The sequence below is a fragment of the Dufourea novaeangliae genome, unplaced genomic scaffold (assembly GCF_001272555.1).
Source record: "Dufourea novaeangliae isolate 0120121106 unplaced genomic scaffold, ASM127255v1 scaffold187, whole genome shotgun sequence".
Lineage (NCBI taxonomy): Eukaryota > Metazoa > Arthropoda > Insecta > Hymenoptera > Halictidae > Dufourea > Dufourea novaeangliae.
The window spans coordinates 1,173,524-1,197,095 of NW_015374075.1; the positions used below are offsets into that span (position 1 = coordinate 1,173,524).

The window sequence follows — 23,572 nt, forward strand, 5'->3', positions numbered from 1 at the left end:
AACAACCTTGCCCCCCTCCCTCCCACTTTCAAGCAGAGAATTGTTGATACAGATGCTGGCTGGATTTATCAGAAGCTCGTCTACCGTCTCATTGTGTCAATAACCCGCGGGACTTTCGAGATCTGATAACGGGGAATTTAATTTCGTCTCGACAACACACGACGAAGACGGTATGAAATGACGTCCATGAACAGAGGCCACGCTTCTTTTGTATCGGTGTCTTCGACCAGTTCGGGTGTCGTAAGCACAGGATTAAAATTATTGGATCAGCGCAAAAGTTTGGATGGAATCTTTTGAGGATGATATATTTCGACTCTGTGACTGTTGGGGGGCTGTTTTAATGTTAAATGAAATTGAAATTTAGCTTTCGATGAAAAAATATAAGAATCAATGTTAAAAAGACCGTAGAAAATACTTGTGATTTGTTTGGAGAAACTTGTACGCTAATCTCACTCTGCGGTGAACTGTAAATTTATTGATATAATGTAATTATTTACATAACTTGAATAATAATAATATCCCAAAAATTTGGTTTAATAAATTTTTTGATTAAAAATGTTATGAAGTTACATTATGTATTCCATTAAATTATTATTGAATAATAATTGAAATCATTATTAGGCTATTAATGTAGAGCGAAACCCATCAAAACTTCTGCACTCACTTAATATTACGGGCATTCGTTAAAAGTTTGGGAGTTTGATCGGTAGCGAGCATTTAACTAGACCTCCCTGGTGAAACAGTAGAATGAGTTGTATTGTAAATTACTTCATTCGTATGCAACTGGTTTACAAAAATTAAATACGTTATAAGATTGAAAAATTTGATTTGCAAGTACGTTCCATTCTAATTGGACCATTTGGTTCGTAAAAAAAAAAAAAAATCAGTAACGTGAAGTAGACGATGATGAATAGAAACCACAAACGTGGTAGAAAACGAAAGAAAGTTGGGTGAGGGTTCAAATTGTCCAAGTTAAACGTTCTCAATATATTCGAGTACTTTTTAGAACCCAAGACAACTGTTTCAGCGAACCAAAGTCCTCCATGAAATGAATATAAACTTAAGACAGGGAACAATAAAAAGATAGCGAACTGTAAGTCGAAATGGTTCCATATCTCTGTGAATAAAACTGGAAAATGAATGGTGCCCAGGCCGTCTTCCAATCTTTTTATGAGTACCATAGACATCGAAAGTTTGGCAACAGTATCTTCTCCTCTGAACATTTGTCTATCTGTTATCTAGCGCACGCTCGTCGCCGGGACACGTTGCTGATAAATTCACATAAATTTCCGTGAATCTGATATCTCTCTCGATCGGAACGAAGGAACAGCACGCCCGTGTTTACGGCTCTAGGCGAATCGGACCAGGTAATGATAACAAACGTATAGATCCACGGATGGGAACAAACATTACTCGTCGCCGATCGTAACGAGGGTTCCTCTGTGTCTGCAGGCTAACAAGCCCGCATTAGGTGTCGGTTAGATACAATTACGAACGTTAGTGACTGTTTATCGTTATGCAACGACCATGTAGCAACGGCAGGTGGGCGTTAGAGTTTATTAACAACCGGCCGGCCGCTACTGCTATCGAAGCGTGGTCAACGCTGCAGCTCGCGGGTCGATCTATCGAGAAAGGATTATTTCTGAAAAGGATCGTTTCAGAAAAGCACCATTTTGACAAAAAAATAATTCCACAAAGCAACACTTCGAGAAAGGATTATTAGACAAAAAGGCATCTTCGAAAAAAATCATTTCAAATACTGATCACTTCAAGAATTGTGTCTGACTATCACTTGCTATTTCTACTTAATGCTAGAACTGATCACGGTACATCGTTATGTTTTATATTAATTTTACTATCCTCTGACTGTTTCTACAGATAACAGGCCGAATATAATGACAAAACATTTCTAAACAGACTACTTTTTTTCAACGCGCAAATAAGCGAACCAGCAGCTGAATTCTCAACTGTTTAGCCCCATGATTCATTCCAACTGCCTGGCGCGACTTTAAATAACCAATAAAAAAAACAGAGAGAGAGAGCTTTTAGCGATAAGATTACTCGAACGCATCCTCGATACTCGGAAAGATGAACTCTTCGCGCTAGCCTTGCGTGCAAAACATTCGTGGTGGGGGAAGAGAGTAAACATTGAAATAGCGTTAACCCCGTTTCGAAAATTTACTGTTACGTCACTTTTTATCGAGCAAATATTGTGAAAGAAAGAGAGGCGGCGACGTCTATAGACGATGCCTCGTAAAAAAACACACATCTCTGAGACACGCTTAGAGAATTCTGCACTTAGAATCCTATTTCTCCTCGATGTTCGAATTTCATCTCTATTTATATAAAGAGTTACGATCGTTCAAATTACCTGAATTTTTCGTTCACGTTGTAATAATGATAATTACAATGCTAACTGAACAGGTAAGAGTGTCCGATACGTGTAAAAAATATGATCAGACACAGGATACGGAGACACAGAATTCCCTCTCTATAGTGTTACGACTCGGGATTGGTACCGCGATTATATAGAGCACTGGGCGTAGATTTTGCGATCGTTTAATTGCCTAACGACTCGCTTGTATCCTGTTCACCCGTTCACTGGCTCATCACTACCCTTCTTCAAAGCAGTCGATAAAATTGAAGCAAAGCCAGATTACTGTCAGCTAGATCTATCATATGGAGGGGGATTAGCGATGGGATTATAAGGAGGTCGACCAAAGCACGATTACAGGAAGGGAACACTGTAAACATCAAAGAACTGAAGATTACGAACACATACGTTTCTCCTTATTATACTTCCGATACAGATATGAACAATTAGCAGATTGTGGATATTTAGACGAATTCTAACATTCACGGACTAATTTATTAAAACAGAAGTCACACAGAAATTTGTAACTTCGAAGAATAGTTTCACTAGATAAAAGTACCAGTAAACTCTACCTCGAGTGTTACTAAAAAATTTTATCTTCCTGTGGTCTATTGCAAATCCATAAAATCCACTCCGACTCCCTAACCAGTTTTAAAAGAAACAACCTCCGCCTCGCGTTTATCGCACAAAACAATTAATTTTTGTGCTCTTTTTTATCTTAAAATTCCGCCCAATCACCGAACCTCGAAGATCCGCATACAAAAATTTCCTTAAACAGCGTCAGAAAATTGTTCTCCTTGAGCTCTCGACAAATTTACCAACTTTGTCGACGCCGACACTCTCACGCGCAGATCGTTACACAGAAACAATAGGAAGTCAGTGTAATGCGAATATTCGTACGATCGTTCTCCGTGGCAGCCTAAACGGAATTCCGCGACAAGCCATGCCGCGAATGATATTAAAACAGATGTTTTCGAAGCGGCGTATGGGTCCTATCCGGCAGCCATTAAAATCGAACGGAACGGGGTTTACGCGGGTCTATTTCCGAGGATTAAACCGCGGTACGTAGACAAGAGCATCGGGGGTGCGCGAGTCGTTAAAATTTCATTGTCTCTCGGCATCTACCGGCGATGCAGCGCGCGAACGAAACGCGCCCAAATGGTTTTACCGTCGTCGTAAATAGCAACAGTTGGGAAATTAACATCTGCAGGCCCGATGTAAATCCGCCCCAACCAACCCCCTCCCCCCCACCCCCCTGTTATATCTCGATCTTAACACAGGAACTACCAACAGTTATGACGAAACTATTTCTACCAAAAGCAGTGAAAATGACACGAGACTTTTTTTTTTCATTGTCAAAATGAGTCGATGACATTTTGAGGACATCATCAAAGACCCGAATTACCTCGAAATTGTGGCGTATGACGCTAGGTGGCGACGGCACTGACGATAATCGACCGATCCCATCAGTCAGCTGACCAATGCGCACTCACAGTAGTTCAACCCGTCGCGACAAATACATACGTATACCTATTAGAGACATATTTTTAACAATTAATAACTCGGAAACGAAGCCTCGAACGCAATTTCGTCATTCTTGATTTTCGTCTTACAATTAGTTCGACATATAGAATCCGTGGGTGTCGAATAAATTCTATTCGAATAGGGTAAATGTATGATAGATTCTAAAATCGTTTGTTCTGAGAGGATACAGTTACCTTTTGTTGTGTCGAAAAGTCGGGTTATGGTGGACCGAAGCTTTTTATAGTATCAAAAGGAATAAGACATTGGGGTGGCCAGAGGGTCTACGGTTCCGGAAACGGGGAAATTTAAAGATTCTTAAATTTCACTCGCCACGAGCACGACAAAGAATCGCATCCGTATTATTTTGCTAACACGCAGTCATCGTGCGGTTATTTCGTATCAACGGAGCACGAATCTTTCCCACCGGAAGCGAGTCTTGGCGTAATGAGATATCCATAGCGGAGACCCGTTTCTCGGTACCACGAAGTTCAGTCTTCGAAGTAAAGGCAAAGGAAATTGATAAAATGTTATGTATTTATACATTGTATCGCATCTTTCCACGAATATACCATATTTCTGTTCATTTCTAGTTCGTTCCATTTCAACGGGTCTCTAATTAAGACAATTATTATTATGTTCCTAAGTCACGGCAAATTGATAGGTCCACGTAGTAGAATTCTATCTTGATCAACACAGTCAAACAATAAGTTCTCAGACATTTTTACAATTCTCTTTTCCGTTTCGCGACTATACATTTCCTATCGTTATAAAATATTCACCGAGCACTTAACCAGTTTTGTCCTTCAAACTTCGAAGTTCTCGACTTCAGGCAAAACCAGACTGATGAAAAATAGTTGCCGGCGTAAAAGTTGCATGACCGCCGCTACTTCTCTATTCTTCACATTCGCCTTTACACATTTTTTTTTTCTAAATCAATGCTATCGTACGTGTGTTTTATTCATTCATTCAGAGTTGCAAACGTATTCTTGCTATTATTACCACTTAACTGCCTTCGTACACGAAATATTTAGCTACAAATACTAACGTTTACTTCATCGCTTTATTATATTCCTCTGCGGTCCTCTGGCTTGACCCACCGTCTATACTTTCCCCACAGCTCGCTCGAACGGTAGGTATGCGATATCCCGTATATATAAATAAATAAATAAATTACGGACGCCGCGTTAAAATCTCACGGGAGCATTGTTTATCGCCGTAGAATCGCGACGTTGGAAAAAAAATTTCCATTCCGTTCCAATTCCCGGTATTTCCGTTTCGCGCGCCCGAGCCGCCGCCAGCTCGAACCGACACGATCGGCGAGGTGACCGGCTGAAGCCCCCCGTTCGCGAGTTAATACACACCCAAGGATCGTCGCGATCTGTTGGCGAAAACAAATGCAAATTCATTGTCCGGTCGTGCGGCGTGCCCGGCGCGTCGTTATTACGGCAATTAATTAAAATTCCTGTCATTATTCGCCGTCCTCCCGGGCAGCCCTGAAACCATGCGTGGAACCGCGCGGTCGGTCGCGCCGGCCGGTCATTTTGCATGCACCCTCAAAAAGGCCTTCTGTCGTACTACTGATGACATACTATTGCGATTGGAAATTACCGTGCACGCACGTCACCTGATCTAACCGAATGCTTTAAAACAACCGAACACACACACGTGAAAGAACTGGACGGAGGCGAATCATCGTCGGCCTATCGTAACGCCAACTACTTAAATTGTTTTCAAATGATGCGATTCCAGCGGTTCATTCGGATTATTTCTGGTGGAATTCTTCTAGTTTTCAAGCGGTTTCGTTAAATTTTTCATTGAAATAATCAAACATACATAAAATCCATAATTTAATGGATAATTTAAACATCCATGGTCTATTAATGGTTACCAAATAGCAAATGGTTACCAAATACCAATTAGCAAATAACTTCCGTTTTCAATCACCACCAAATTTAAAACAGTTCCCTTACTATTAATGAACATTTGAATATTTCCCGCGAATATTACAACAAACACGATTGCCGAAAATCCAGTGCAGCAGAAAATCTTACCAAAACGTTCTTTTCATTTCGAATTCGTCACAGCTTCGGTAGAATAGCCAAATCCCTATTTCGTACCAAATCCCCGAAGTTGCACTCCAAAAAAATCAATATTCCCACAAACAACCCCTCCGGTCTCCTTACTCAACGCAACGAAACGGAACAGTCGGACCCAAACAAAAGTAGCGAAAAAGCCGTGTTTCCCGCCACAATTCAAAAAACATTGAAAAACCACCGAGTGAAGACACAATCGAGCGGGAAAAAGCCTCGTGTGCCACGGATTCCACAAAAGTCTCGTGGCTGCGTTGCGTTATGTAACGTAAACTACGTGGTGTAACGGAGGGGGTGGGGTCTCGCGGTGTGGGATTTTACATTGGCCGTTTCTGTGCCACGCACCACCCCTCCCTCCAGCCCCTAACCCGCCCCCCCACAGTAGTTTCGTCGCTTGGGGACAAAAAAAATCGATAGGTTCTCTCTCCCCCAACCCCTACCGGCCACCACACCAACCCCTCGATCCCTCACCAACCAGCAGCCCATCCACCGTTCCGTGTCTCTATCCCCGGTCTGACTCTGTGTGCGCTCTACCATGCGGAGTTCTCGTTCTCCGGGCTGTTCCTGGCGTGCAGTACGCGGGCAAAAAGGTGTACAAGCGAGTAACAAAGCCTCCTGGATTCTTCTGTTTTTTTTTTTTACGTTTGTGCACATTTCCACCCCTTGTGTGCTGCTCCGCTCCGTAGTGGGCCAGCCCACGAATCCGTTAGCGACCAAACACGCATCGATGATCTTTCGATCGCTCCCGGTGTCCGTTTTTACACCATGGGGTGTGAGGGAGTATGTAAAAATAAATTCGCAAATGAAACGTGAATTTCCGAGTCCTTTGCCGATAACGAACCAGCCAGAGTCGAATTCACCGCGAGCAAGAACGATCCAAAACGGAACAGTTACAGGGATTACAGAATCAAATGCTCCCTTTGATCCTGAATCGATGCTCCTCCTCCGCTCGAAAGACGCGCCCCTGAAATTTCGACGGGTCCAGGATGCTCGATTGGGCTAATGGACGGTATCCCTTAAACTGTTCCTTGCTCTTTGCCAGGCAACTTCGCCCATTTGCCGAATGTTTGTTCCCTGTGATTTCGAGCCGGTCGATTGCTTCGGAACGAATCCCTGTTTCTAATCCGAGACGGATGGTCGGGATCGAACTGGACTGTTGGATTCAGTGGGACGGTTGAATCTCGTGTTTGTACGATCGTTTGAACTTCGGTGGATCGAGGAATTGGGGGATGTACGACTGTGAGAGGGACCGTTTTCTGTTTTAGAGATTCGACTGAATTATACGGTGGATGGATTGAATTATAATAATCGTTCGAGAGTAGGTAAAAGGTTTGTAAGTTATCCAACGAGTAGATAGAATTTCGCGGAGCGACTAAATAAAATAGAATTTCGGAAAATCTATGGACCATTCAGATTTCACTTACAAGTAAATTCTTTTTTCCAGATCCCGTGTCTGGAGTTATGAATGACTATAAGAGTGGCGAAATTTCGCAGCCGCCCCCATCGGAGGTACGGTCTAGTGAACCGTTTCTCTTTCATGAACTCGAGGAGGAGAGGCAAGAACGGGACGCGCGGCGGGTCGCGACTTATAAATCACGTCGACAATCGGGGTTAGTACAGGCACCCCTTGGAAACCTGTTCCGCCGAAGCGCGTCTCGTCGGCCATTGTTCCGCTCCATTTCGAACTTTCCTGACCCCCTGGGTGTATAAAAGGGACCCGTCTAATCACACGTATCACGCATGTTAATTAACGGACCGGGTCCTTTCTACATTGCAAACAACGACGCGAGATAACCGTAAATTGCTTCCAATTTAACACACCATGGCCAACCCGGGGACCATCATTTGTCAGCGGGAGTGGGGAAAAAAGAAGCCGCAGAACCGTGTCTCGTCATCTCCGTTAAATGGGTTTTTAAGTACGATATTCTATATCTCTATAGGTTGCACCGTTATGAACTGGTAACGTGATTACAACGAAGCATATAAATGGCTTGGGGACTCTTTTTATTGGCTTACACGGTTGGTTGTTTTACTTCTATTAAATATATTTTTAAGTACGATATTCCCTCTCTGCACCGCTATATTCACGTGAAAGCGTTGTAGGGGAAGGGTCAGACTACCTGAATTCACTGAAATTTTTATGACTGCATCCACGTAAAAATTTTTACAGTCATGTACTTTATTAGATAGAATGCTGAAGTGCAAATTAGATTCTGCAGGTATTATTTTTGAAGGTCTATCAAATTTAAGAACACGAATGGCAGTCAGTATTATTTGTAATATCATTGTTTTCAACGAAACATGAACGCAATATGACTTTGAAATTCTCTGGCGAATCTAATAAGTGACGAAGCAAAATGAATATGAATTATACTCAGTATTTCCGTAATAACAGGTTCTAGCTACACTTTCAATATCTGTATGCTAGGTTGTTTGATGTTTAACTGAGATTTCATTGAATCGCGGTTAGTGATAAAATCTGCGCGAGATTTCAGCGCGAATGAGATGGACGAGAGTACTCACCTATTTTTCTCCAACTCGTTATGAGTAGTCCTGCAAATGGAAAAAAGTGCTCTTGTAAGTCCTCAAACTAGTGAAATAAAAAAAATAACGAAAAATATTTTTTCTAATTTAATGTAACAATAATATAACATTTTCATTGGCTACATATAACGCACACGGTCAGCTGAAACTCGAATAACACTGTATTTGATCTGGTAAAGATTTGTTTTGTTTTAAACGATGCACGACAATTTACAAGCTTATACAATACAACGGATTCACGGTGTGAAACAAAACGCGGAGAAACAAATCGGTTGGAAAGTGGTGGAATTGTAAGCGAAATAGCAGTCGAGTGCGGAACTGTCAAGTCAATGGTCTGTGCGATACACAAAAAAAAGGAACTGTAAAACACAGAGAAACTTTATCCGGTTGAAACGAGGTTACACAATTTTTCTTGATAAAGCTACAAGCAAATAATTCAAAAAATAACTCGGCTAAAATTTAAATAACGAACAAATCCAATTCACACCACTCAAAGTACTCAATAGATATTTTTTTTGTTTGCAAAATCGTTGCTTTATTCTCTACTTTGAAAACAGAATAATATATTAATACTATAAATTTTATTAATTTCAATAGTGATCTCCTATAAAATTTCCACAAAGTTTCTAGAAAAATTTACTGAAAACCTTCCTTTTAACCCTCTAGTACTCTCCATTTTTGTTATTCTACTCTTTTCTGTAGTTACATCAATTTAAGTTAAATGTAAAAAAATTAATACAACACGCCTTTCTGCTCTGTGACAAGTACAAATTATTATCAAGAATCTTGTATATTCATGTATAAATAACCTTAAAAATTCAGGAGTCTCGTAGATCCAGCTCGAATTCTATGTCCCGAAAATGGTCCCTCGATACTAGAGGGTTAACACATATGCCACAAAACTTCCAGGCAGAACAAACAACATAACCGAACCAAATGAACTAACAACCAAACAATATAATCGAAAGAACATCGAACAAGCGACGATTTACAGTAAGACCTCGATTATGCGAACTGATAAAAAAAAATCATTATTCAGTACACAATATCCAAACGTGTATACAGTGTTCAAAAAAATCCACTTGAAACATGTTTCTGTCGTGCATTACAATTCGGATAATAGAACGCCAGATCAAACGACGTTCAGATAAACGATGTTCCGATAATCGAGATTCTACCTGTACAAATAAAGGGTACCCACCTGCTGCCCTGGGATTTTTTCGTCTTTGGCCTTTTTGTGACCGTCCGCATATCATCGGGTATCGGCATCGTCGAAGCGTAGCCATGTTCAGCTTCTGCAATGAGGAACAATCACTGGTGAGAGGAGGTATGAATACAACATACAGGGTGTTCAAAAAATAACCATATCAACCAAATTTTGAGTAACACTTTACTCAATAGAGATAACATTATTAACCCTTTTAATACCTTAGAACTGATGTATCGGATTCGTTGATTTTCCGAAAAATATCTTGAACCGATATATCGACTTTCCATTTTTAATATAATTTAAACAAACGTAATGACACATTATTTTTATAAAATAAGTTTATATAGTACTACACACGTGTAGACAATTAAAAAACCGAGTAACGTATAAAAACACCTTTACTAAATAACGCTCAATAATTTGCTTCTCAGTAGAGCCTCTTAAGTAGACATAGGCTCCCATAACCACTTGCGAGAAACGTCGCCACCTATCGGCTGCAAAACAAGTTAGACATTCACGCTGCTCACATGACTTGGGACAACCTGTATACATACACCCACGAGCAAACTCGGCTTCCACTATGGGAAAAAGCGTCGTAGAAGAAAAGTCTTCTACCACTTGGCAAATTTATTCCAGGTAGTGAAATAAATGTTAAATAGAATGTTAATTTGGCATACATTTCAGTAATTCTAAATACCAAATGGTAGGAGGCCTTGTCCCTACGTTACTTTTTCCCCTAGTGGAAGTCGAGTTTGCTCGTCGGTGTACATACACTTGGCATCGCGATGATTCCGAAAGGCTGAGTGGTGGAGGATGGAAAGGGGGGTGGTAGTTCTCGCGAAAAAACAGCGCACGGTGTATACACATATACACGATTCGCGGAGAAAGCTCGGTGCTCGTTAAGCGCTCGCGTACACGGTGCCCCGGCGACGTGGCGGAATAAAGTCACGTTCTGTCTTGCGAGCGTAACTTACTGCGGCATTAAAGCGCCGCGCAAACACCGCTTCGCGCCGGCTTCGACGATCCGCTCTCGAAAAGAGCAGGATTTATGTTACGATTTCAGTTAACGCCGTCTCGTCGTCCCAACGTACCAGAGAGGACAGAAAGAGACAGACCGCTCGGACGCGAGTATAACCAATCCCCCCGGTCAAATAAATCCGGGACAGTAACAATGTAGAAGTGATCCGGACTGTGGAAGAGACGGGGGAGGGGGGACTTCCTGCTCGGACGATCGACGATTGAGTAACACCCAGCGAAGAGATACGAGTGTGGGCGACTTCTCGCGAATTTTCGAGTCTCTTCGACTGGGAATTCCGGGACAGACTGCCACGGATTTATGATTTTTCACGGTTACGAAAATATACGGCGAAATACCAAGTATATAATGCCGTTCCCGAATTATTAGTGACTTTTGATACCCTCTGGGTTGGTATGCTGGTAACCTTGAGGGTTCAAACCGCTAAATATGTCCTTTGTTATTTCTTCAGGGCTAAACAGTCCGAAAAATAAACGTGAAGATTTCGGAGTAGGTCCTTGTTCGATGAATTCTGTTTTTTGTTAATATATACACAAACAAAACAGGTATACGAGGTAACTGAATTTTAAAACGATCCCGCACCCTGATAACAACGTAATTCCCCATCCACGTTGTCGAAGAGTGACCGTATCCATCCCAGAAATAGGTCTTAATAACAACGCAAAATCCACTTACGTTCACCGTTCGAAGTTTCGTCGAAAAGGTTCCGCTCCCTTCGGGGAGGAGACAGGAACTAAAAACGCAATTACCGGGAACACCGGAATAATTCTACCTATCCGGCATCGATCGACCGACTGATATTACGTAAGCCGTAGGGGCAGAGGACACCGAGGTAAGGAGACACGTGGCAAGAATAAAAAAAAAAAAAAGAGAAAGAAAAGGAACTCGAAGCAGAAACAACTAACCGGAGCGGAAGACTAGTCACCATAACGAGTGGTGTAAATTATAAATGCCTCCTTTGGCGGGACGACCGAGTCTACTCTCCGATCCTCATCATCGTACAACAGGCTTAATGGCAGCCGGTGAAAAAGGACACGCGCGGCCGCGACATCGACCATCTGTCCTCGTGAAAGAAGAAAAGCGTTCCGTTCGCATGCCATGACCATAAGGTCGCGTTCCCGCGTCATGCAAAAGAGAAATTCGCGTGGTGAATAGCCCAAAGGCGCACAGAGAAATAAAGGAACGTAGAGGCCTTATGGAACACGTTTTTTTTTTTTTTAGAAACAAGGCAGAGGGTTACACGGAGACTATTTCCAAAAATTTGAACAGAACTGGAGACCCGTCTGTTGCGTGAGAATCTTGGAACAAAGGATCGGAATGAATGGTGATCTCGTTTTCTCTGTTGCCCTGCCCCTTTATTCACCTCGTTGACGCTAAATTATTGACTAGGACTGCTGACTGACTCGGTTAGCTGGGCCACGTAAGAGGTCTGTAGCACGAGTATACATTGAGTTTTAAGAAGTTTTGTAAAGATATTGACGATGTATTCTATTTTTTTTATTTTAGAATTTGGAGTATTCTTTCTGTGATCCTTCGCTAACCAAGGATTCCTTTAATTGAAATATTCGGATTTGATTATCTTGAGACGACTACAGTACACTCAAATATGAAGAAGACAGTAGGTTAAGCATAGTTTTGAAAATAGGATATATGAATAATCCAATTAGGCCTTCACAATGGAATCGTATGTTCCAATAGGTCTGAATCGTGACAGAATAAGGTAATTAATTATATTATGAATAGTAATGTGTGAATGGTAATGTGTCTGTTCTAATCCGTCTTTTCTTCACCTTGGCCGCTGAACACCTAATACATCTGTTTCTTCCTGACTTTTATTTATAAAGATAAATCATTCAATTTGGGAGCATACATATAACCCCATCAGAATTTGCAAAAGTAGGGACGTTTTGTCTCACTCACTCTATCCACAGGTCCAGTCAGTCCCAAAAAGGTTAAGTTGCAATAATCGAATAGAAGCTAAACGACAACTAACCAAGAAACGCAGGCAATGGTAACAAAATGTCCCCCTCTTCTTTGAAGATTCTGTACGAACAGAACGCGAATGCAAAGCCTGAGTAACACGAGAGTATTGCGGTGCTCCACAGAATATCTGACGTACATCGTGTGCACTTCGCTCGTTAATGGTCACGTGTGCTTTTTTCACTAGACCGCGTATCCTTTCATTAAGCCACGGAACACGTGTGACGTTTTTCTACCGGACGGCTGTTTGATGTCTGAATTAGGGAAGTACGAACGTCTCGGGTTGAAAGAAGTCATCAAGAGACGCGAACGTAAAAAAAAAAAAAAAATAGAAGGAAGCTTGCGGCTCTTTTAGAAAGATATTGCGTGTATGCGTGCCACGTGTGACATGTATAACATATCGATACGTGACACGTGACGTTTCTGAGTCATACCGCTATTTTAAAACTTCTTTTACCATTTACATATTTTGTAGGTGATTCGAGATTCGCGTGCATCACAGTTTCGTGATTTCCGACTCGTATGTATCGCGGCTTGTGATTTACACATTTTATAACCTCCGATATGCAACTTTACATCTTTTCTGTGTTCTATGCACTTGTGTGCCAACTAATTCACATGATCCTATGCTTTCGAATTTGCCATTTACGTTACGTTGTAATTCCCAATTTTTGTCTGTGCACTTTGTAATTCGAGACTTGTATGTCTCCCCTATTTTGACCTATTGTGACACTCGTATTCGTGTGTTTCGTGACTAGCTGGCTCTGATTACTCGTGTCTGTGTGCTTTGTGATTTCCGATCGACGATTGTGTACATTATGACTTATGGGCTTTGTGATACATGCGATTGCTGTCATTTCTGTCATAGATTCTATATACTCTTGTGACTCAAAAATTCCTGCTTCAATGTTCATTCAACGATCTTGGGGACCTCAACGTTTGAATACAATTTCGAATTCGTAATTTCTACATTCATCCATGTTTGCGTTCGCTCTTCCTGATCCCTTATCGCGGTTCCCCCCCCCTGTTTTCATTATTTCTCTCGTATGCTCTGCAGGAATGAAAGGATGAATTGAAAATGAGTTTCCGTGAATCGTCAACGGAGCGATTCACCGCGGAATCGTCGCGGGAACACGCGAAACAGTATTCCGCGACCGAGCGTACACCCCCTTCCTCGAAGTCTCACACGTACGGACAATTTAATTCGTCGGGACGCATTCATCGTGTACTCTCGCGGCGAGTAATTCTGTTGCGGCGCGATGAATTCCGCTAATGCCGGTCAGGACGGTAGTTTAACGCTCGGCTGTTGCGTGTACTGCTATCGAAGAGTTACGAAGCCGATTAACAGGGTCACTGGGAAATAATTTCTACAAAGACCCGAAAATTCGTCAATTACTACATTCTCTTTATTCATGTACTGTTATTTGGGAATTTAACGTTAAACGAATGAATTTATTTTAAAAACTTTGAAATAAAAAGTATGGGAATTTCTAAAGCGTAAGAACGTACCAAAATGTAGCTACGGGAGTATTAAAAGCATGATAGAGATGGTATTCAAACAAGAAATTGTAATAAAATACAATACAATGATTGATTTCACTTGTACAAAATTTAGTTTCTGTCTCCCTATCGTTCCAAACATGTGTCAGAATGTCTATGACTCAATTTATTCTTAATGATATGATACCACAGAATACACCCGATGTGTATTTCAGAGGTCTCGGTTGAAAAGAGAAGATCCGTAGTTCACTACCTCTACGTCCCAACCTATAGAAACGTTCGTTAAACACGAATCACGAGAGCAGTATGGAGGGCTCTACTGTACACGTATTACCCGGTCCCGCGACCGTTCACAACTGCCTGAAGATTACATAAGCGGCCGCAGCTTCCGCGCTAATAAGCGGTCTTTTACGCGGGTCGTATCGCTTCGGAAACGTTTTTGAGGGTAGCCGGTGCCAAATAGGTCGATTAATATAACGTAACAGCCTTATCTAGAGTATCTTCCAGCAATAATAGTTAATACTCTCGATCGACGATTCCCCGTGATTCTCGTTCCCATTCCCCCTTCATCCCTGAATCCTTCTGATCGAGCCGGACCAATAAACCGACGAGGAAAGCCTCTTTCTGGGGCTCGGCCGTTCAGGCTCTCCGAGCCTGCGGCTCGTTCTATGGGCGCACACAAAACGGTCCCTCTTGGTCGCGTGATGCGAGCTTAAACCACGGAGGAGATCGATGCGCGTAATGGAGGGAGTGAGCACAGTGAAACAAAGAAGCCGTTCTCGGGGCGTTCGGGTGAACGTGTGGTGTACGTGACGCGGGCGGGCAACGAGCGCTCCAGCGCGCTTGTGCACACACCGTCGCGCACAGGGTGGGGTGGGAGGAGGGATAGGGACGTGTGGATCTTAAAAGAAACAGGAAAGAAGAATTACGACACCGTAAATCTCGAACGGTGGGCTATTTGAAAGCGAAACGCAGTACATATCGTGGAAAAATGCAAAGCGACACCACGTTTATTGTGATCCGTGTATTTTGGTTATTTACGTCACACACCGCCGTCTTTCGGCTCGGGCGATGTTTGGAAACCGGGACCGGAGGATTTGTACGGGCGGTACCAGAAGAAAGTTCGCGGACGGAATTATACGGTTCGCACACGTCGTGTAACCCCGGTGGAAACTGTTCTTTGAAGTGGCAGGTCTGGTCTGTTAAATACATTATTATTGGACCGCGGATGGGGGTCATGCAAATTCGCAAGTTTAGAGATCAATTCGAAGGGGAATCAGAATGGAGAGCGGGCACTTGTGTCTAGCGTTAAAGTGTCCTATTACAGATTACACGTGAAGTAAAACTGTTATTAAACGTCATGGAAATTTCGTATATTAGCGGGTATTTAATACTCGTGTGTATGCTATAAATGTAAAAAAATTCACAGTGTACTTACTAAATTGGGCTGAGTTAAAAATAATCCCTGTTGGAAATTCTGAAAGTTTAAGGAATAGTAATTAAAAAGTAATAGAAATTCTTCGAATTTTATAATAATGGAGTATGTACAATAGACAAAAGGTAACTGTCAATTCTCATCGATGGAAATGAACTTGAAAAAGTTATATGGAAGAATTTGTGACTCAACCCAATATGATAACATTATAACAGATAAAATTTCGAAAATTCCAAAAATTCTATAAATAAAAATCCGTTACGTAAACAGTTTTTTGAAGATACTCGTATCTCAAATATAACGCAAAGATTTCGTTTTCACAGTTCTATAATCGTCAAATATAAGATCAGCTCAGCACGTCGTAACTTTCCGTTGAACGATGCAAAAACTATAAACTATAATGCATCCCACTTATCGTTCATATTCTGTACATTTCTTATAACCGAAAATAGTTTCATTACAAGTGTGATTACATTACGACTCTTTGGTCACCCTGTGCGCTGGCGAAAACAACGTTCGGATCACTGGTTATGGTGCTCCAAAAGAAAGACCGGGAAATCACGAGGATCAGAATTAAAAACAGAATACGGAATTCTCATTTGTCTGTAGTACAATGATTTCGGATACATGTAGAAAGTAGAATTTCCAAAGTATTTACACAAATATGGCGGATAATGGAGGGCACAATTAAAATGCCATTAGCGGTTGAATTTTTCTAGTGGGTGAGCGCGCACGTGCCGCGTATGGCGGACAAATAGAGAAACGTACGAGCCCACGAAATGCAAAAAAGAAACGACGGGAAACGGGATAACATGAGACTCGGCACGCACACGCGAGGAAACGCAGCATCGAGTACGACGCAGCAGTATTATAAGTGGAGTGATAAAATGAGATCATCGTTAACGCTTCTCGCGCACCGCTGCACACGTATTATACCGCGGTCGGCCGACCTACACAGCACGACACACGCAACGCAAACCGTCCGGCCCGTGGAAAAAACAACAGGCGCATATACATATATTTCGCCCGGTGTTTACCGGCGTGGCCACCAGAAAAACGGGCGTGCAGCGGTAACGTGGCTGCGCAGCGTACGCTACGTTGCGTCATAGGAGCATATTATCGACGAAGGTCACACGGTTCGCTCCGAAATCCGCCATCGGAACGGGGCGGTAAAAAAAATCGAAAATTTCTTGCTTGGGCCCAACCGAGTGTCATAAATCTTACTATAACAATGTAGAACGAGGGATAAAAGTATTTGTACGATAAGAATATGGAAATTATTAATTGAATTCAAGTATAAGCTCCTCAAAGTCAAACGAACACAATTGTTTGCAAATGCCTGATTTTAGTATTTTTCATAATCTCATTTTTTTAGTATATCATATTTTATAACATCAAACCTAATTTTTAAATAATATAATGGTGAGAAAATAATATCTATGATAATATATACATTTTTTGTACTTCTGTCACAGAGTCGATCAGCTTGTTTTCTAAGTGATTCATAATTGCCACTGGCAATTTTTTGAAAGTAATAATCTACAAAATGTACAAACACTTCTGTCCTTCACTGTACATGGAGGTACTCCAAAAAATTGTAATCTAAGCCAAAGTTCATTCAAAAGATGTAGAAATAAAGACCAAAATTCACGAATAAATGAACCGAGGTAAGACGTAATAACAAAGGTCATGTTCCGACATCCAGCCATGGCACACGTACGTTCGTTGCCATGTGCCAATGACATGGCGCACGCATGCACGCACACACCGGTTGGACCTCGATGGCGTTCGCGTACGGAAAAGGAGGGAGGAGAGAGAACAAAAAAAAAAAAGTATGCAGATGGCGGTTTCGGTTCACTACCTCTTTCCCAGCAATCCCCCGGCACTCACACCGCGCGGCGGCGGACACACAACGCGATAAAACGTTCAGAAACGCGCACGAATGGCCCCCGTATTCACCGCGATGATGCGTCGCTGTCGTTGTTGTTGTTGATGTTGATGATGTTGTTGGTTGGCGCTGCTGCCGCCGCTTCTCGAACTTTTCTCTCCACCCGCCTGTTCAACCGCCTCTCCTTCTCTTCCTCCTCTTCCTCCGCCACCTCTTCCTCCTTTTCTCGTCCGTCCGCGCGCCTCGCTGGCTGCGTTCGCCTGAGGTGCACGTAACACACAACACACGTACGCGCGCGCGCCGCCACACGCGAGAGAGAGGCTGTAGCCCGATTTCAAACGAGCACTAGATCCGCGGACGGCAAATCGACGGCCAGGCCCCTCCAACCGCGATAGACATTAAAGACCGTCTTTTTTTTCCCCTCGAGCCTCGCTCCTGTTTTCGCGATATACCCTTTCTGTCGTCTGTTCCCGAATTCAACAACTTTCTCGTCTGTATTACGTTGGCGTCTGTCCTTTACTCGAGAGCTTCTCTACTTTTCGCTGGTCACTCGTGTGTCCTTTGTGTATTTGTATGTGGGAGTGTGTGTGTGTGTTCGTTTCTTCTGTTCTCTTATCTGAACGACGTTTCACTTGTATGTTACTCTCCTTCGTTTTTCTCCACTTCTCTTTATCACTGTCTCAATCTCTTTCTCTCTCGCTTTCTCTCTCTCTCTCTCTCTCTTGCTCTCCTCTGTTTCCTAACTTTCAACCTGACTTCGTCGATTCTTCTTTCTTCACCTTCGTTTCACAACATTCACTAGGAGCACACCAAAGCACGTGAAAGAATATCAACGGCCGAAATACGAGGCAAGAATACGACGCGCCGCGCGCTGGCTCTACACTTCCTTACACGGAGTCGCGTGCGAGCGAACCGAGAGCGTGTTCGCGATATAAAGAGAGAGAGAGAAAAGAAGACGGTAGATAGAACAAGAAGATGAGCGAGAAAGAGAAAGAGAGAGAGCGAACACGAACGGTACAATTGGAAAGAGGCACTACAACGAAGTCACTAGGCGAGTCGAAAGGGTCGAGATTACGCGTGTCGCCGGTAATTTATCGTGGACGAGCGAACGTACGCGAAAGAGAACCTGACCTCGATCGGTGGCTGGTTCGGCTCGTGCGCGCTCGACAAACTATTATTTTTGGTCAGAACGCGAGTATCACGGACGGTGTGCAGCGTGCATGTGCATACAACCACTTTACGTGCCGGCTACTTGTTTTGTGCAGCGACCTTGAACGCGTAGATCTTACAGAGTGTCGTGCACCGCGAACAGGAGAGAACGGATCTAGCCGTTACGATATTTCAAACGACCAACGACTATCGCAACCACTCGAAATCGAATCGTTCTCGCGACTGATCGGAATTCGAATATCGCACGAGTCAGAGAATCATAAAAATAACGTTACTTCGAACTATACCGTATTTCACTGCGAGTGTATGTTTCTTTTAATAGATCTCTTTCGAACTCGGTCAACTTCTCGCGGGGTCAACGAAATCCAACAAACTCACCACGCATCGTAATACACTATGTATGCTTGTGGTAGCAACGAGTCAAGAGCACACACGTAGACCGCCATGTAAAATCATCCACCAATAAAACCGCAATTTGCTCGTCAGAGAACACGTACGTTGTCACGGGTCGAACAACACACGTCAACTCTTCTAGAAACTCGCATCGTACCGTAGCCGATCGTGCAAGTTTGATTGTGTACTGGTTTCCCGTTCACGATGGGAAGACAGAAAGGCGCTCCCTTGATTCTGTTCTCGGCCGGACTGCGAGCGATTTTCAGTATATACACACATGCACGTCACACCGAACAAACACGCCTACGCAGACGCGCGCGACGTGAGCGAAAACGCTTGTATGCGATCAGTGGTGTAACGAGTGCGTTTCCCATACGAGAAAACAACTGCAAACACGGTCGGTGCACACACGTTGACCGTGTGTAGAATGTTCCATGAATACAGTACTCTAGGTAGAAGTGACACGATATACGGTGAGAGTAACTTTAAGAAAATTGTGAAAGTGAAGAATTATGCTCCGAATTTGAAAATACACTAACGCACGTTTTTTGACAACGTTCCCGGTCTAACATGGATATGGTACCTCTCGTATTTTGTATACATGCACCAGCGAACGCGTGCGTGTGGATGACGTAGAGGACCGAGTTGTATTTCGACCCTATCGTCCACCTAGTGACATTTGGCACGCCGGATACGTTCGCTCACACACGAAAGTAGGCGCAGCTGAGCGACCACGTAAAGAAAGACGGTCACTGTGTAGGATCAGCACTGCCTAACACTACTACTGCACAGGTTTTCGCGGGTACAAAAAGGGGGGCTATTCAGGACAAAGGAAAGAAGGCTCAAACTGACCGACGACGACGAGCCCACGAGCCCCCGACGACGACGACGACGACGACGACGACGACGACGACTACGACAAGCCGACGAGCGAGCGACAGCCTGATACCTCCGCACTTCGCGAGCACTCTCACGCATTTATCGATGTCAAACGTCTCTGCACCGTCGAAGCACCAGGCGTCTTTTCTTACGGGCACGCTGATTGGCCGAACGGTGCGCGAGTGCACTGCCTCCGCCAATCGACGCTGATAACACGGGACTGCCGTACGAGCCGCCACCAGCACCGGTGGTGTCACGTGAATCTCATGCCCGAAAACAAAACAAACAGCTGGCTGTGTTCCTCACCTTGCTCTCTTGCACGCTATCGTGCGTGTGTTTTCAATACACGATATTCCTGGTGTACGTATCCTCTTCGTTATGTATAATGTAGAAAAATCATAGAATTGCATGTATCCCAGTAACGCCTCGGTGAAATCTGTTGATACCAATTAGTGCGAAGATTATACTTCTAATCAAGAGATCAATTTTTTAATTATGCCAAATGTATTTTCAAGGATTAATATTAGTTTCTTTGTTTCTTTGCACTTGAATAAGAAGTATGTTTTGTTATCTTTATGATGTTTTTTGTAAGAGATTCAAGATATTGATTGATATCTTCTTATCTTGAGTGTTTTAAGAATGGTCCGTTTGAAAATTCATGCAATCGCGCCATCTCCTGCATCTCGCTTATCGCCACCCATATCTTTTCAAATTGGTACCTCTGAATCCAGGATCTCCTCGATGGAGTTTAATACGGCAGCGCGTTTGAATCTCGTGGATCTATTATGTGATTTTCGAAAATTTGATGATTTTACAGATTGTGATAGTGAGAGATATACGCGAATGCAATACAAGGCCCTAGGATGTAGGTATCCCCGCAAAATCTTGAAAGGTTAGAAGAACTTGTACAAAAAACGCTGTTTGTATACGAAGCTGTGACAGACGAAGTAGTAAGTTGCATGAGATCTTTACTTTTTTTTAACGGTTTTTATTTTCAAGAAAAAATGATAGTTCATAAACGATATAACACATGCCAAAAATGCGGACCAGTGTTTTATGAATTATTATTTGCGACTATTCATATGTATTAAATAATATGAAAGAATTTATATTTGTGGTACCATGTTTTCTCTTACGATTTTTAACCGCTAAATTGAAACTGCTATGTGTCATGTAAGGTATAAAACACAGATAATCATACCCTGAATAACATTTATAAGAAAGTGATGCCAAAACTAAAAATAGTAAAGTGCACTGAGAATGATTCCGAAACTTTATGAATTTAAACAATTGCAAATTTTTTCAAACGTTTATTCTTATCGTGATACGATTATCTTCTATTGATGAATATATTGTGCCTCATAAATTATTGGTTGAGTAGAAAGCTGCATGCTTAGCAACAATACATATTTAAACAAAAATAACTTCTTGAAACGCAGCCAAATAATAAATAATTTAAACACACAATAAATTTCGTTTGAACAGCTTAGTGTAAGTTGTAAATTAAGATATTTTTATTGCATAATAATTTCCTTCATAAAAATATTACAGACTACATTTATAAACAGTTTTTACTCTTTCATACTTAATATTTCAATACATAATTTGTCTTATATTAAATAAAAGACATCAGTTTTTATGTACAATTACTTTTTTTTGCAATTTTATTTGTTACAGAAATATACATAACAATATTTTTTGTTGACTTTTGTATACTGATTCCTGAGTAATAATCTCTCAGTATCTAAATTTCATTGTATTTAAAATAATTATTTTATTACATTCGAGACACAGGTATTATGTCCATTAATGTAAGAGCATTCTGAAGTACAATTTGTAATGCATGTAGCATATATAATCTTGCAATCATTGTTGGAATTAAATGATCGTATGCTTCCTGTAAAAAAGTATTAATACATTATGAATTATTAATAACATAACAATATCTATGATACTATAAACAATCAGTAGCAACAAAACTAACAGTTAAAATTCTAATTCTCCGATAGTATACACTAAATTTCTGACTTAATCGTGATAAAAATATACAAATTATTTGGGGATTAACTTGAAAAGTAGGTTCATATTTTATGCAATCTTTCACGATTTCTTGGTATCCAATAATAAAATTGTATATAAGGTCCCATTCTTCCTGCAAAAAGTACATGTGATTAATTAGAATATATTTTCTTCTAATTAAGCATAATGACATTTAAGAAATCTTTCAAGAAAGTACCTCTTGGTTTAGTAAAGAAAAGTTTACATCACTGATGTCTGGTAAATTAGGATATTCTCCTATAGATCTTTTATCAGTATATTTCTCAATAATAGCTGCTATTCTTGCAGCATTGTATAATATAAAGGAGGCACCTAAAAATTAATGATAGTAGAAAATATATATCTATAAATTTAAATTAGATTAAATTATAAATTGCAAGAACCTTTTGTATTTGTAGTACTTTTATCTGTCATGGCATTGCATCCAATAAAAACAGCACGACTTGGTTTTACAGACAGTAATTCGAATGTGGCTGTTGCTTTTGCAACATTTTCAAGAAAATTATCATTTGTTCTTACATCATTCTTATGCATCTCAAAATACTTCTGATCATTTAATACTTTTAATTCATTAACTTTGTTCCTGATGTATTCTTGCCATGTTAACGATGTCTCTTTAATATTCGATTTTAAATTTTTGACAACACCGCATATGCACTTTTCATAATTGTCCACAACATTTCCTTGAGACTTACTGGTAAATACAATTTTCACACTGCTGTCTTCTTCGCATGTTCTGCAACCATGCAAGTCCAGAATTTTTTCAGTGACACTTTGTATTAAGTGTAATCTAGCTGTTGTCAGTTCAGATTCTTTATCTTCGTGTGTCCTCAAACTGAAAACTTTATTAACTGATAAACTTCTCCCATAGTTAGTTTTATGTGCAATAACATTCTGAATTGTGGTCTGTATAATAGGAACACGTTGTAAAAACAAACAGACCCTTTCTTTTTCTAGAAAATACCTTTCTATTTTTATTGGCCAGTCATTGCTACAGGATATCAGTAATTGTAAAACCTTGGAAAATCAATATAAATATTAATAAAACAAGGTTATGTTTGATGATTTTATGACAGTTATCTTTGATTGCACATTACCTCTTTTGCAATATCTTTATCTGTTTTGTCATCTACCTGATTGCCATGCATGTGTAGGAAATGTTGCAAAATTGTTGTGCACTTTCCATCACACATATTTTCACCTTGCAACCTGCTTTTCCATACTTTGAGACTGGATAAAAAATACAAATCACCATTTGTTGACAAGTTGTCATTGCTTATTTTAATAACTGAAGTATTTGTACAATTATTACCACTTAAATACAATGTTATACTATTAATAAGCTTGTCTATGCAAATAGATAAATTTTTCATTTGGGACTCCATGTGTTATGTACTCCAATGTGAACTAGACTTTACTTGCTCCAGTATAAGATTGTAATACACTCACTATTGAATTCTATAATTGACTGTATACCATAATTAAAGTAGA

General features: G+C 41.2%; 2 protein-coding genes and 1 long non-coding RNA gene across 3 annotated transcripts in view; all 3 read right to left on the minus strand.

Annotated features, from left to right (window-relative positions):
* LOC107190606 (max-interacting protein 1-like) overlaps positions 1–9,823 on the minus strand; it is a 198,458-nt gene extending 188,635 nt beyond the window's left edge. Inside the window, exons 1-2 of the mRNA XM_015579434.1 lie at positions 9,734–9,823; positions 8,512–8,541 (exon numbers count right to left, since the gene is read on the minus strand). Of these exons, the coding sequence (XP_015434920.1) occupies positions 8,512–8,541; positions 9,734–9,801 (98 nt within the window). The 5' untranslated portion in view covers positions 9,802–9,823. The remainder of the gene's footprint in view (positions 1–8,511; positions 8,542–9,733) is intronic.
* Positions 9,824–17,679: 7,856 nt separating this feature from the next.
* Positions 17,680–20,026, minus strand: LOC107190571. Its single transcript, XR_001516259.1, has 2 exons — positions 19,997–20,026; positions 17,680–18,379 (listed from the first exon to the last, which is right to left on the minus strand). It is a non-coding gene; the product is annotated as an uncharacterized LOC107190571 (long non-coding RNA).
* A 1,774-nt stretch (positions 20,027–21,800) lies between these two features.
* Positions 21,801–23,466, minus strand: LOC107190596 (DALR anticodon-binding domain-containing protein 3). Its single transcript, XM_015579421.1, has 5 exons — positions 23,179–23,466; positions 22,465–23,098; positions 22,260–22,393; positions 22,008–22,175; positions 21,801–21,920 (listed from the first exon to the last, which is right to left on the minus strand). The coding sequence occupies exons 1-5, from the start codon at positions 23,464–23,466 to the stop codon at positions 21,801–21,803; spliced, it is 1,344 nt and encodes a 447-aa protein (XP_015434907.1).
* Positions 23,467–23,572: the final 106 nt, after the last annotated feature.